The sequence below is a fragment of the Acinonyx jubatus genome, chromosome E3, assembly GCF_027475565.1.
Source record: "Acinonyx jubatus isolate Ajub_Pintada_27869175 chromosome E3, VMU_Ajub_asm_v1.0, whole genome shotgun sequence".
Taxonomy (NCBI): Eukaryota; Metazoa; Chordata; class Mammalia; order Carnivora; family Felidae; genus Acinonyx; species Acinonyx jubatus.
Genome location: NC_069398.1, coordinates 26,696,639 through 26,710,723, shown reverse-complemented (window position 1 = coordinate 26,710,723; position 14,085 = coordinate 26,696,639). Strand labels below are relative to the sequence as shown.

The window sequence follows — 14,085 nt, the reverse complement described above, 5'->3', positions numbered from 1 at the left end:
ATCTATGCAGATGCCTATATACATATATATGTATATGTATATATACACTCATACATACAATGTAGAAATGTTGTGATATAATAGAAATGCTAGGGGCTTTGGAGTCAGAAAAACCTGGGATTTACTTCCACTTACTTCCTGCATCAACCTGAAAAGTATTATTGCCTTTCTGAATCTTAGTTTTGTCATCTGTAAAATGGGATGATAATGCTTACCTCTTGCAGTTACTATGAGGTCTGTATGGGGTAATATATATGTATATATATACATACACATATATATATATACACATATATATATATATATACACACACACACATATATATATATATACATACATATATACATATATACACACAGAGATAGAGATAGAGATATATATAGATATTTGTAGGTATCTAAGCACCGGGCACACAGTAGGCACTCAATAAAAGCTAGCCATTCTTATTTTTCATTTCCTTAGGGAACAGCATCACCTAAAGAGTTTTATGCCAAGAATTCTCGGTGGACGGAAGGACTCATTTCAGCGTCCAAAGCTGTGGGCTGGGGAGCCACTGTCATGGTGTAAGTGTCTGTTGCTCCCAAGGCTCCTCAGCCCCACCCCCATTCCAGTGACCCATCGCAGAGCATAGCCGAGGGAAAATATCTGTCCCTTAGAAACTGTTGATAGGGAAGACAACAGTATTAAACCTTTTTTTTTTTTTTGTTTTTTTTGTTTAGTGTTTATTTTTGAGAGAGAGAGAGAGAAAGGCAGAGTAGGGGGTGGGGGGGCAGAGAGAGAAGGAGACACAGAATCCAAAACAAGCTCCAGGCTCTGAGATGTCAGTACAGAGCCCAGTGCGGGGCTCAAACTCATGAGCCATGAGATCAGGACCTGAGCCGAAGTCAGACGCTTAACCGACGGAGCCCCAACAGGACTAGAAGTTTAAAAGGAAACCTGGATCTCCTTGGCAGTGCAGGGGTGGGGCAGGCAGTCTGTGTTCTCTGAAAAAGCCAGGGCAATAGGCGAGGTCTAGAGGTGGGATTATAAGGGGTTGCAGCCGTCAGTGACACAATCTATCTTGTCCCTTCCTGACTCCCAGGGACGCAGCCGATCTGGTGGTACAAGGCAGAGGGAAATTTGAGGAACTGATGGTGTGTTCGCATGAAATTGCTGCTAGCACAGCCCAGCTTGTGGCTGCGTCTAAGGTAGGAGCCGCACACGATGCCCCGGGGCTCTGTAAGGGCCGGCTAGATTAGAGACACTCGGATGATGGAGCCTGCCCCAAGAACAGAGGAATTATCCAGGGTCCACGTAGTTTGGGTCCCACATTAAAATTCTACCTCTCAAGGGTCCCAAACTACCCTCCTCTGAGAGCCTGCCATCTGTCATCAAGGAGCCCCTGTGCCCAGCTTGTCACATGGGCTTCTCTTCTTGGCTTTAATCACTTTTGTTAGTAGTGGCCTTTGAGGGTCCCAGCCATGCCGACCTCTGATCGACAGTCTCAGCATTCAAGGAGCTCTTAGATAAGGAATATGTCAGCACAGTGGGCTGCTTACCTGGCCCGGCTCTGAGGTTCCACTACCGATGTCTGCCTCTCCTTAAGAGTCTCTGCATTTGAACCACTGCCCCATCTAAACGTGATACAAAGCTTGCTACCAAAATCTGTCTGTGAGTTATATAGTACCCCGGGGAGTGTTCTTATCGTCCTTACCATCACCCCAAACTAGTTTCCATAACTAGGAAAGCTAGAGTCTGAGGCCACCAAATATGCTGGGGAGGTGACCCCAGAGACAGCGATTTTTAAGAAGTCGATTGGGGACCACAGCGGATACCATGTTTGTCAAGAACTGTCGGACCGACTATTTGATTCAGTCGTCGCCACGTTGTGTGAACCTCAATCCGCTTGGTCCTGGCAGGTGAAAGCTGATAAGGACAGCCCAAACCTGGCCCAGCTGCAGCAGGCCTCTCGGGGAGTAAACCAGGCCACCGCCACTGTTGTGGCTTCGACCATTTCTGGCAAATCACAGATCGAGGAGACAGGTAGCCTTCCAGAAGCAATGCTTTCCTTACCTGTCTGGTTCAGCTATTTTTATGTTCTTTTTCATGACCCCGATGTCCCACAATTCTGTTTCCAAATTCTGTATTGTTCATCGTTCTCCACGCATACTTATATTCTCGTAAGATGGGACACCGCATAAGCATGCTATTTGTATCTCCATGGCAACAGACCTTAAGGTGGATTTTCCATTTAGTAATTTCTCTGGATTCAAAGACATGAGTCTCCAGGCCTGGCTGTCCCGGGGGGTGAGGGGAGGGGTGGGGAGGTTCCGAGCCTCGTTACCCTTTCACGGCACTTCTGTCCCGTCCATCCATCAGTGACTTTCAAGTGTCTGGTGGGAACTAGCAAACCAAGCCTTTTAGCAGAGCGCTGACATTGGCCGCCTCTCGGGCGAGAGTCAGCCATGGGCATTCTCTGACAAGACCTTCTCTCTTATCCTTGCAGACAACATGGACTTCTCTAGCATGACACTGACCCAGATCAAACGCCAGGAGATGGATTCCCAGGTACGATCCCCGCTTCTGAGTGCACTGTTCTGTTGCCGGTGACGTCACCCCCAAATCTTGTCCCCATGGAGAGAAGCCAGTGGGGGAGAGTGTTGGGGAGGAAACAAACACGGACAGACAGCCGCCCAGGAATGAACGCCAATGATGCTGGAAGGGACAGTGGAGGCGGCGACAGATGACGGGTTAAGATAAGAATCTTAACTCTTGCTCACTAATGCCCCTCTCAACGTTACCATCAGGGATTTCCTAGCCGACATCAACGAGCATTGAATGTCTTGTGATTGACAATTTTTTCATTGTAGTTGACATCTAACGGTACATTAGTTTCAGGCATACATGTAGCGACAATTCCATGTATAGTCCCCACCTGTCACCATGCAACATCATGACAATATTTTGTTAATGACAATAATATTGACTATATTCCCTATGTCTATGACTTATTTTTCTCATAACTGGAATCCCGTACCTCTTAATACCGTTTACCTGCTGCACCCATCCCTCCGCCCGCTTCCCCTCTGACAGCCACTAGTTTGTCCATTTCTGCTTTTTTTTGTTTTTCAGCAGTTATTTTTTTTTTAAACTTCTACTATGAATTATTTGTGTATGACCTCTGGTTTAAAAAAGAAAAATCAATTCACTGAGAACCCATCAAAAGACAATGCCATTATCCCCGATTGTTCAGTAAAGTTATGGCATGCAAAGGAATAGGAATCCATGGGACCCTGAAAAAAACCCTGACATCCTTGTTTTAGAATGACTGGTCCCAGGGGTGCCTGGGTGGTTCAGTCGGTTAAGCATCCAACTTTCGTTCAGGTCATGATCTCACAGCTCGTGAGTTTGAGTCCTGCACTGGGCTCTGTGCTGACCGCTCAGAGCCTGGAGCCTGCTTCAGATTCTGTGTCTCCCTCTCTCTGCACCCCACCCCTGCTCATACTCTGCCTCTCTGTCCTTAAAAAAAAAAAAAAAAAAAAAAAAAAAAAAGAATTACTGGTCTCAGTCTTGGAGTAAAGTCCAGGTTGAAGACCGTTAAAGGCTCTGTATGTGTCTCTCGACATCTCTTAGAAAAAGTCATATGGCCAAATACTGGAAGACCTGAGGTCAGGCTTGAGTCTATACTGTCTACACTGTCTTGCTTACTGGTCTCATCCAGCCCCGCTTGACTGCAGATCCCATCTGTATGCTGATGAGTACCAGAGCCTTCTCCCTGGCCTCAATCTTTTCCTTGAGCTCTGTGTTTGTCCAACTGCCTACTTGATCCCTCCACATGATGCCAAATACATCTCTAATTGAATGGGTCCAAACCAGGGCTACTGGTTTCCTTCCCACTCAGATCTGTCCCTCCCCTGTTTTCTCCATCTCAGTAACTAGAACCCCCCCCCCCCCCTCAGACCTGGATGGCGGAGACCTAGGAGGCATCCTTGGGTCCTCTCTTCTCCCTCTTCCTTCTACATCCAGTCCCCCAGCAGGTCCTGTCAACTGTGACTCTCCTGGCCTGAACCTTCCCCCTTTTCTCCATTTCCCTAACCCAGGCTAAGCCACCACTGGTTCTCTCCAGAACTACTGCAAAAGCAATTTAACTGTAACTTACGCAAGTGTTTGTTTCCAAGTAGTTTTGTGGAGGGGCCAGGGAGGTGGGGCAGTTGGGGTGGGGAATAGGAAAGGGTGTTGCTGAGACAGGTCCAGCCCTGGGTTGACAGTTGGCAGAACTTGGTGAAGGCATATGATGGAGTTCGCCATATCATCTCCATTTCTCTGTATATGTTCTCCATTTTGCATAATCAAAAATTTGAAAAGAAAAAAAAGGAACCACCTAACCGGGCTTCATTGCTTCCACTCTTGCCCCCTACAGTTTGTTCAGGTTCCACATATTTTATTTTATTTCTTTCTTTATTTATTTATTTTAAGTTTAGTTATTTTGAGAGAGCGAGCGAGCACACACGCATGTGAGCAGGGTGGGAGTGGGGGGGCAGAGAGAGCTGGAGAGAGAGAACCCCAAGCAGGCTCCGCACTGTCAGTGCAGAGCCCAACATAGGGCTTGAACTCACGAACTGTGAGATCATGACCTGAGCTGAAATCAAAAGTCAGACGCTTAACTGACTTGAGCCGCCCAGGTGCCCCAATTTTACATATTTTAAAAGTGTAAATAACATCACTTTATGTCCCTTGCTTAAAATCTTCCAATGGCTTTCCTTTCACACTTGAGTTAAAACCCAAATTCCTGACCCCAGCCCAGTGCCCTGGGCTGTTTTTCCACCCATCTCCCATGGCCCTCTCCCTCTCCCAACCTCCTTCCTGCCTGAGTAGCCTTTGCTGAGCACCCTTTGCCCTTATCACATGACCCTGTGTCACTTTCACTATGGGTCTGATCTATTCTTGTTCATGAGTTTGTGTCTTTGCCCTGCAGGGTAAGCAGAGACCTTGTCCATGCACCACTGTGTCTCCAGCACCTGCCGCAGAACCCCGGGGTACATGATGGGTGCTCAGCTCAGCAAATGTTTCTTGAATTAATAAATAAATTAATAAAATAACTAGAATTAATGAGGGGTAGGGATAGCCAGGGACCAGCCTTTTCCTTGGGAAGATTGTGCTTTTTCCTGTATAATAATAACCCTAAGTTGGACCAGCCCTTCAGAGATACCAGAGCCATCAGAGCTGGCTCTTGCCTGGATTTCCAGGAAAGCGGGATTGAAAGAGAAGGGGGATTTGGTTGGAACATGCCACACGGATGGGCTACACATTGGAGATGCTTTCAGATAGAGATTTCAGAGGAGCACGTTATGAGCCCTACTCCCAACAGGCTTTGGGGCTATAAGGCATCAGGTACAGTAGAGGGCCCCAGTGAGGAACAAGAGGAGCCACTGGGATAGACTGGTGGATGGCAGAGGGTGGGGAAATCCACAGACCCGAGGATGAAATTGAGAACCAGGTACACTATGGAAACGGGGTGAATAACCCAAAGGAAGAAGAGACCCGGAACATGGAGGAGAGGGACTGAGTTAACACGAGACCACTGTCCGGTTGCTGCTCAAGAGCACATTCCACTCTTCCCACAGGTCCGGGTGCTGGAGCTGGAGAATGAACTGCAGAAGGAGCGTCAAAAACTGGGAGAGCTTCGGAAAAAGCACTACGAGCTCGCCGGTGTTGCCGAGGGCTGGGAAGAAGGTGGGCCTCTCTGAGGGCCGGTGAGGGCACGGTGAGGGGAGGGTGCACGTCCCCTCAGACGTGACCGAATGAGGCGCCCTTCAGGCCGCTGACTTTCCCCCTCACGACTCACAGAGCGTGTTTTCTCTGCAGTTGTAGATAACCTCCAAGCCCAGAACTGCCATAAATTGTGGCGAATCGAGAGCTTTGGGGGGTCACCTGTCAAGACCTTAACCTTGACCAGTGGGCTCATCACCCACTCACCACTGTTCCCTTCCAGGCCCAGTTAGCCTGGTTTCCGGCCCAGCAGTTTCCTGTGTGGCTTGCACAGAGTTGAACACTGAATGAAAAAATGGCGGCCGGCAGGCAGGGCGAGTGGATCACAGGCCTCTCGCTGACTAGGGTCAGCAGTGGGCACCAGTGGCCGCGCCATAGACAGGGTCAAGAGCTAGAAATGGAGTGGAGTAGGGGTACTGTCAGGCCCACCCGCCCAGAGAGGCTTTATCGCCTGGAATGTACTGCTCTCCCACGTGCCTAACGCGGCCAACTTGATCACAACTAGGACTGCCAACCCTCGTCGTCTTGTCTGCAGGAACCAACCACAGATGCATACCACTCATGGTCGGGCACCTAACTTGGGGAATAGATGCCTGTGAGCATGAGGTATTTTAGAGCCTAACGTTGGTCGCCGTACCTGTTGGGCACATGAACGCGTGCACATGCGACGCGCTATGAAACAGAAATTACCGTTGTCTTTCAGGAACAGAAGCATCGCCACCAGCACTGCACGAAGCGGTCACCGGAAAAGAATAGAGCCACACCGACACCCCACACGTCTGAGTGTAAATCTTGTTGCAGTCTCTGTGTGTTATTCCCCAGCCACAGCCTAAGCCCCCGGGGGTCCCGGCGGCAGCCACACCGCACACCGCTCCCGTTGTCCAGAGCCGGGGACCCGAATGGCCTTCCACAGAGGAGGGGGACCAGGGCCGCCCCCACGGAGAGGCCCTCCCTCCCAGTCCTGCCTGCTGTTTGACCCCCCCGCCCCCCCGATGCTCGGCATCCTTGTCCGAGGGGCCTGCTGTTCCGGAGAGCCTGGCAAGGGGCCATCTATGCCTTCTCTTCTCTGTTTTCTTCTCAGCCTTTTCTTTTACCATCACTTGCACCAACTTGGGAGCATCCGAGGGCTGGTAGGCTCCAAACCAGGATGCCGCCCCGAAGCTGCCGTCAGAACGGCAGGAGCGTCCTGGCTGAGCACGCCAAGGCAGCTCTCCCCTCTCTTGGCAGTTCCATGGCTTCCCACTGCTTCTTACGGTGGTTGGTTGGGTTTTCTTTGGGGGGGGGGGCTGTTTTTGGTTTTTGGGGGTTTTTTTGGTTCTCTTCTTTCAGTGTTCACTCGTAGAGCCAACTCTCCCAAAGGGAGCGCCCCCAGAGCTCTGAGCCATCGGGGGGGGGCCCCTAACCACAGCAGGTAACAGCAATGGTGCTGCTTAGCCTCCACCTTGGTGCTCCACGCCAGCCTCCATGCTGAGTGTCCTGCGGAGCGAGGATGGGTCAGCCGAGGCCACTCCCCAGGGGCGGGCGCTGCTGCAGGGCCACGCTTTCCTCCAAAGGCTGAAGCAGAGCGAGTGCCTTTTCCTCCTAAAGCGAGAGCCCGGCTGAGAGAGCCCCTGCCCACCTTCACGAGCGACCAGGGGTAAAGAAAGAAGGGGAGGAGGGGTGCACACTGCCCAGGTCTCGGGAGACCCCGCTCTTGGGAACTCTTCGCGACCAGGCTGAAAAACCTGATCACATGCCTGAATGTGTCGGTGAGAGAAGCCACATTTCTGACCCCAGAATGAATTTTCCGGGCCACCTCCCTTCAGACCCAGGCAGGACCCTGAGAGGGAGTGCATGAGGGGTTTCCAGTTCCTTTCTCCAAATGGCTGCTTTGGCATCCTTGTGAACCTGAAGAAGCTATATAGTTCCACGTTCTACCTAATCGATAGACCCAGAAGATCAGGCAGACTTGCTCCCGGCAGGAAAGAACCCTGTGCTTGGTTTGGTACCTTTCATATTTATTACTAACCTCCGTTGAGCAGCAGCAGCCTACAGAAAGCCGCTTTGAGCAATCAGGATTTGAGGTGTGATGATGGCAAGGCGTGCGTTGCTGCCCTAGGTCATCAGTCTTCAAGTATCAGAAACAAGCTTCCCAATCTGTTACCAGTCTAGACCCCGAAGCGAGCAGCTTCCTCAGAGCATCTGGGTCAGGGAAACCGAGAAAGGGGGACCACTGGCTCTGAGCCCTTCCAGCCACACATCCCGGGCCCTTGCTGCTCAGACGGGATGAGGACAGAAGGCACGTAACGGCTTCCTAGAGGCGGGCAGCCTGACAGCACTTGTCCACCTCCAGATGGACCCCCGCATTTAAGTGACCTTCCGATCTTGGACAAACAGCGTCTTCCTTCCTTATCTGTAGCAACTCGTAGGTAGAAAGCCAACAAGCACTTCCCAGGACCTGTCCCAAAGGAACGTCTCGAAGTGTTGCTACCTGACAGGTTGTGAGAGTCCTGTTTGATCACTGTGAATCAACCCCGCCCCTTCCTAACCACGCCCCTCCCTCTCTGTACATTTCCTAAGTAGGGCACTCAAGACGCACTCTCCCATTAGCTCAGATTCCAAGAGTCAGACGTGCTATCTCCACATTGGGCTAAGGGGGGGTGGTCAGCGGTAGAAGATGAGCGGTCTTACGCTTTAAAGCCCCTTGGTGCTCAGCGTTTTTCCATCCGCGGCTCAGAAGGAATGGTGTGCGGCATCCCCGTCCCCGTTGCGCGTTCTCAGAGTGGGTCAACATTACCACAGAGGACTAGCCACAGAGTCTTGGCCAAACTGTTGTGCTCTAGGTTCCCAGTGGTGACAAAAAAATCCAGAATGTGGGACCACACTAGGACTCTGAATCACACTCCCTCTAAAAAGAAGCCACGGTAACTTTTAAAACCTTTGTGGACAGTGGACTTAGCCCGAGTAATCCAACCGTGCAGAAGGCAATTAAACAGGAACACAGGCTAATCCGTCTCGCACGAGCCAGATGCAGCACAATTCTGTTGGTCATTGCTCACCTTGGAAGCTGGTCCATGCTCTAGCCAAAATCAAATTGTCCTACCTTGGCTTTTCTAAAAATGAGCGTATCTCTACTTGGTGTGAAATGCTCAATTAAAACAGGAATCATATCCTAAGGCTAAAAATGAACTCACAGCCTTTTAGTCACCTGAGCATCGGTAGTGACTGAAGTCCCATGGGTCAGTGTAAATGGGTCACAGCAAGGCAGAGCAAGAAAATGGCTTAGGGCCGATGAGAGGTTGAAAGACAGCCGTATCCGTTATTTAATTTTGTAATACAGTGCTCTAATACCTCTAGAGTAAGGGTTTGCGTGTACATAATAAGGAACACAATAGAAAAGACCTGCCTTTGTGGGGTTCTTTTATATCTGAGTCAGGAGTTTAAATTAGACTGTAATTTAGATCGTTTGCTGATTCTGCTGCTTACAGCAGGGTCCCTAGGATCCCACCTGAATGGGAGTCCCTAACCCATGGCTGGAAGAACCAAACATTGTCCAGAATATCCTTTTTTGGAAGTGTTTGAGCTGCCAGGTCAACACCAGGGTTTACTAGGTACCACAGGGGTCACGATGCATGTCGTCCATTCAGTCAGGTTGGTTTGCTTCGGCTCCTCCCTGAGGAGGAACTGGTTCTGAACTTGCACCTGGGACATACTCACTTCTCTGCCGGCTCCGTGGCCTGGAGGCATCTGCCGGCTCCACTTACCCTGGTCTCTGACAACAGGTAGAAGTTCTTGTTACCTTCTACCGCCTTTGCAAGTCTCTGGAAATCCTTCCTGCCAATGAAAGCCTTTGATCCTGGCATTGGCCTCTCAACTAGATTGGCTTTGCCCGTCGCCATCTTCGGTCCTCCAGAGACCGCCCTGTCTATAGCATAGAACACCACCACCACGGGCCTGCCAGCCTTCACCACAGCAAACCGGGCCAGCTCTCTGCTGCTCAAGTCCCCTTCGTCTCCCAGGGTCAGACCAAATGCAGGATCAGCGACCCAGAGTGGTGGCACAGCCTCTCACCCCCAGGAGCCAAAGCAACGGGAAACAATTGGTTAGATGCCGTGGGGTCCGATTCTGAGAGTAGGTCATTTCCAGACATGGTTTTCAGGTGACCCTCAACTACCTCAGGTTTGAAGGCCCTAAACGAAGCTGATTACTACTCATAGGGACAAACCGAGGGGGTTCAGATAAATCTTGGTGATAACTTATAACAAACTCTCACATTTAGGTTTGCAGGGATAGGTTGGGTTTGTTTTTTCTTGTTTTTAACCTTTCCCCCAGTTTTCCATTAGAATAGTTCCTATAAATGAATTTCATTTTCCACTGAGTGCCTACCTTCCCAGGGCAGGTAGCCACTGGCTTTTGTTCCCTTCCAACAATACTTTTCTTATGGTATTAAGACCTTTCTTTGTATAATACATTGCATCTGTGTTTTCAATTTTTCAAATAAATATTTCAACCTGGCAATGGAGAGTAGTTGTGATGACCGGCCAACCAAAGTGGTTTGGAGGTTGGGGCTCCAGTGAAAAGCCTACACTTCTATCCTGGGATTCACTGAATCCGCTTAAGCTCTGCACCTCTGGGAGTCGGTCTGAAAGACAGGACGTTTTCTGAGGAATACAACTGTAGAGAAACTGGTTTGCACTCCTTAATCATGTTCTGTCTCCTATACACTGTCCTGACCTTGGGAATGATCGAGCGGAACGTGCCAAAGTGGCCAATGCTGTCATTTATCTTGATGGCCGGGTCTGTGCGTGAAATCTCGGGATTTGAGGTGTGATCTGAGGTCCCAGGCTATGGATGAGCCTTTCCCCGCCTGCAAGACACAATAGTAACCTGCCGTCTTAAAAATTGGATGGGACAAATGCCGCTCAGTGCCAGAGGCTGCCAGTCCCGGCTCCCAGAGGATCTGCAGAGGGAGCTGCTGTTAAGCTAAGGGGACATCCAAGGGAGGGAGGGAGATGGGGAAGGCCGGGGGATGAATTGCCCAAATGACTCATCAAGTAAGGAGAGAGGGACCGCCCAGCGGGAAGATCATCTGGATAAATACAGAAATGGGGGACACTTGCCTACAGCCAGGGTTTTCTGCTCCCTGCAGCAAAATGCAAGGGTGAGCCTGTTGCATTTGAAGCACCACTGAGAGAGTGGACAGACCTTGGTCACAGCTGTCTTGTAGATCACTCCTGGGGCTCAAGTGTGAAGCTGAGGGGTCTAAAAAGCCAGGCAGAGGGCTGCTTTGAGCTTCGAAGTGCCTTCCAGGGGCCTAGGTCTGGCCCGGCCAGCTGTGCCACCGAGGCAGGTGTACCCCGCCCTCGACACTGCCCAGCCTGCACATGGCCTTGACCAGATGCCCCAGAGGCTCTGGTACTCACACCTAAGGGGTCTTCCCAGCCTCCTGTGGCCACGCCCCAGTTCTAGAAAGGCAGCTTGGCCGGCTGGTCACTCCGGCAGGCAGAGCATTGCAAGGAATCTTGAGATCAGGCTACTAGAATGATACTAACATGCCTTAATAAGGGCAGTAGGGGCGGGAATTAGGGCTTACACAGACGGGCCAAATTTGGGGCCTAGGGGTAGCCCTGCTAAAGTAAAAAGCCACGAAGGGAATGGGCAAGTGGAAGGATAGTGTAGCTGAAATCTAAGCCGAGGGCACACAGCTGAGGCACACGCTGTCCTGTTGTCTGAAGCCAGTGAGTTCATCTTGCTCAGTCTGTAACACGTTCCTGAACAGATGGTAGGCCTTTCAGCATTTTGGGGACAGTGAACGTTTCTCTATTTACTCTGCATTCTTAGTCATACACACGTTTTATGAATCCATCCACTGTGCGAGCACTGAAATGTCGAAAGATGAAGACTGTCTGTTCCCTACCCTCAAAGGTTACGTGCACATGTTAGGTTTTATCAGATGTCTGTTTTGTGCAGGGCTGGCAACATGGTGTAGAGCAGAAACCCACCCTTCTGGAGCTTACAGGCTACACAGGGAAACAAGCAGGATAATCCAATAATCACAAAGACAAATGCAGAACTGCAGTCGACCCTTGGGGCACCTGGGTGGCTCAGTCGGTTAAGCATCTGGCCTGGGCTCCTGTCACTATGGCCTTGGCTCAGGTCACGATCTCACTGCTCGTGAGTTCGAGCCCCGCGTCGGGCTCTGTGCTGACAGCTCGGAGCCTGGAGCCTGCTTTGGATTCTGTGTCTCCCTCTCTCTGCCCCTCCTCCACACGTGCGCGCTCTCTCTCTCTCTCAAAAATATATAAACATTAAAAAATTTTTTTTACAAAAACCACAGCTGACCCTTGAATGACACAGGTTTGAGCTGCAGATTTTTTTATCCGTGAATATTTTTTGATAAACACAGTATAGCACTGTAGGTGCGTTTTGTGCCTCTCTTAATAGCATTTTCTTTTCTCTAGCTATGTTAGTGTAAGAATCCAGTGTATATGAACATACTGATTGGAAGGGGTACATGCGCCCCGGCCTTCATGGCAGCATTGTCAACAATAGCCAAATTATGGCAAGAGCCTGAATGTCCATCGACTGATGAGTGGATAAAGCAGGTGTGGTATATATATAAAATGGAATACTAAGCCACCAAAAAAGAATGAAACCTTGCCATTTGCAACGACGTGAATGGACCTAGGGAGTGTTGTGCTAAGCGAAATAAGTCAGAGAGAGAGATATACCATATGGTTTCACTCACATGTGGAATTTAAGAAACAAAACAGAAGAACATAAGGCGGGAGGGAATGAGAGAGAAACCAGAAAGTAGACTCTTAACTATGGAAAACAAACTGAGGGTTGTCAGAGAGGAGGTGGGCAGGGGGTGGGTTAAATCGGTGATCGGGATTAAGGAGGGCACTTGTGATGAGCACTGGGTGTTGTATGTAAGTGACGAATCGCTAAATTCAATACCTGAAACTAATATTACACTCTATGTTAACTAACTGGAATTTAAATAAAAACTTGAAAAAGAAAAAAGAAGTATACGGCATATAACACATGTACAAAATAGGTGTTTGCTGACTATTTAGGTTATCGGTAAGGCTTCTGGTCAACAGTAGGCTACTAAGTTTTGGGAAAGCCAAAAATTACATGTGGATTTTCAGCTGTGTGGGCATCGGCGCCCCAAACCCCTACATTGTTCGAGTCAACTGTTCACCTAGAGTAGGCACAGTAACAATGCTCTGACAGCATGGAAGGCCAGGTTATAGAAAAGCTTCCTTGATAAAGTGACAGCTACGCTAAGCTACAGAGTGTGAAGAAGTGTTGACTAAGCCACAAGGGAGGGAAAGCCCGTTCTCGATCGCAGGAGCTGCATGTGCAAAGGCCCTGTGGGACATTAAAGGAACTGAAAGGCCAGTAGAGCAGGAGCCCAGACAGTGGTTCAAGACGAGTCTGGGCAAAGAGGCAGGACGTGATTACACAGACAATGGAAAGCAGTTGATGGGCTTTAGGCAAAGGGATGACAAAACCATATTTGCATTTCAAACAGACTATTCCAGATACAGTGTGGAGAACAGACCAGAGGGCAGGCCGCAAGAGTGGATGCAGAAATCCGGTAAAGAAGCTGCTGTATTAGTCCAGGCAGAGGATGGTGGAAGATAAGACAGTGGCAGTGGAGGGGCGCCTGGGTGGCTCAGTCAGTTAAGCATCTGACTTGGGCTCAGGTCATGATCTCGCGGTTTGAGAGTTCAAGCCCCGCATCAGGCTCTGCGCTGGCGGTGCCCAGCCTGCATGGGGTTCTCTCTCCCTCTCTGCCCCTTCCCCAATTGCATGCTCTCTCTCAAAAATAAGTAAAATAAATAAACTTAAAATAAAAAAAGGAGTGGCAGCAGAGATGGGAGGAAATGACAGGACAGAAGCACGTGTAAAAGGCAATATATTCAAGTCTTGGTTTAGATAGAGGGATACGGGAGAGGGAGGCCCAGGTTTCCGGCTTGTGCCATCCGCTCAAGAGAGGGGACACAAAAGGGCCAAGCTTGGCACAGATATTATGTCCTCAGCCGAGGTGCCTCTGAAGCACCCAGGTGAAAATGTTCGGTGGGCCCCTGGAGCCCAGGGAAGTCGGAAGCGATGGGAATTCATGGTAACTGGAACCATAGCGTAGATGGCCAAGAGGAGAGTGTGAAGAGAGAAGTGGGTCCAGCACTGAGGCATTTCGATATTCACAATAGTCAACTATAGGAGGCCACACTTGCCACGGACCTTTGAAAGAGCAGCTTGAGAGGCAGGAGGAAAATCGGGTGAATTGGCACTTGGAAATGAAGGGGGGACAGCGTTCCAAGGAGTGACACGAGATGGCATCAGGT

The 14,085-nt window shown here is 49.9% G+C and overlaps 1 protein-coding gene across 1 annotated transcript in view; it reads left to right on the top strand.

The window, feature by feature from the left end:
- Window positions 1-10,246, top strand: part of HIP1 (huntingtin interacting protein 1) — a 151,966-nt gene extending 141,720 nt beyond the window's left edge. The window contains exons 26-31 of the mRNA XM_027041974.2: window positions 464-564; window positions 1,083-1,188; window positions 1,900-2,023; window positions 2,487-2,548; window positions 5,605-5,713; window positions 6,453-10,246. Coding sequence (XP_026897775.1) covers window positions 464-564; window positions 1,083-1,188; window positions 1,900-2,023; window positions 2,487-2,548; window positions 5,605-5,713; window positions 6,453-6,505 — 555 coding nt within the window. The 3' untranslated portion in view covers window positions 6,506-10,246. The remainder of the gene's footprint in view (window positions 1-463; window positions 565-1,082; window positions 1,189-1,899; window positions 2,024-2,486; window positions 2,549-5,604; window positions 5,714-6,452) is intronic.
- The last annotated feature ends 3,839 nt before the right edge of the window (window positions 10,247-14,085 follow it).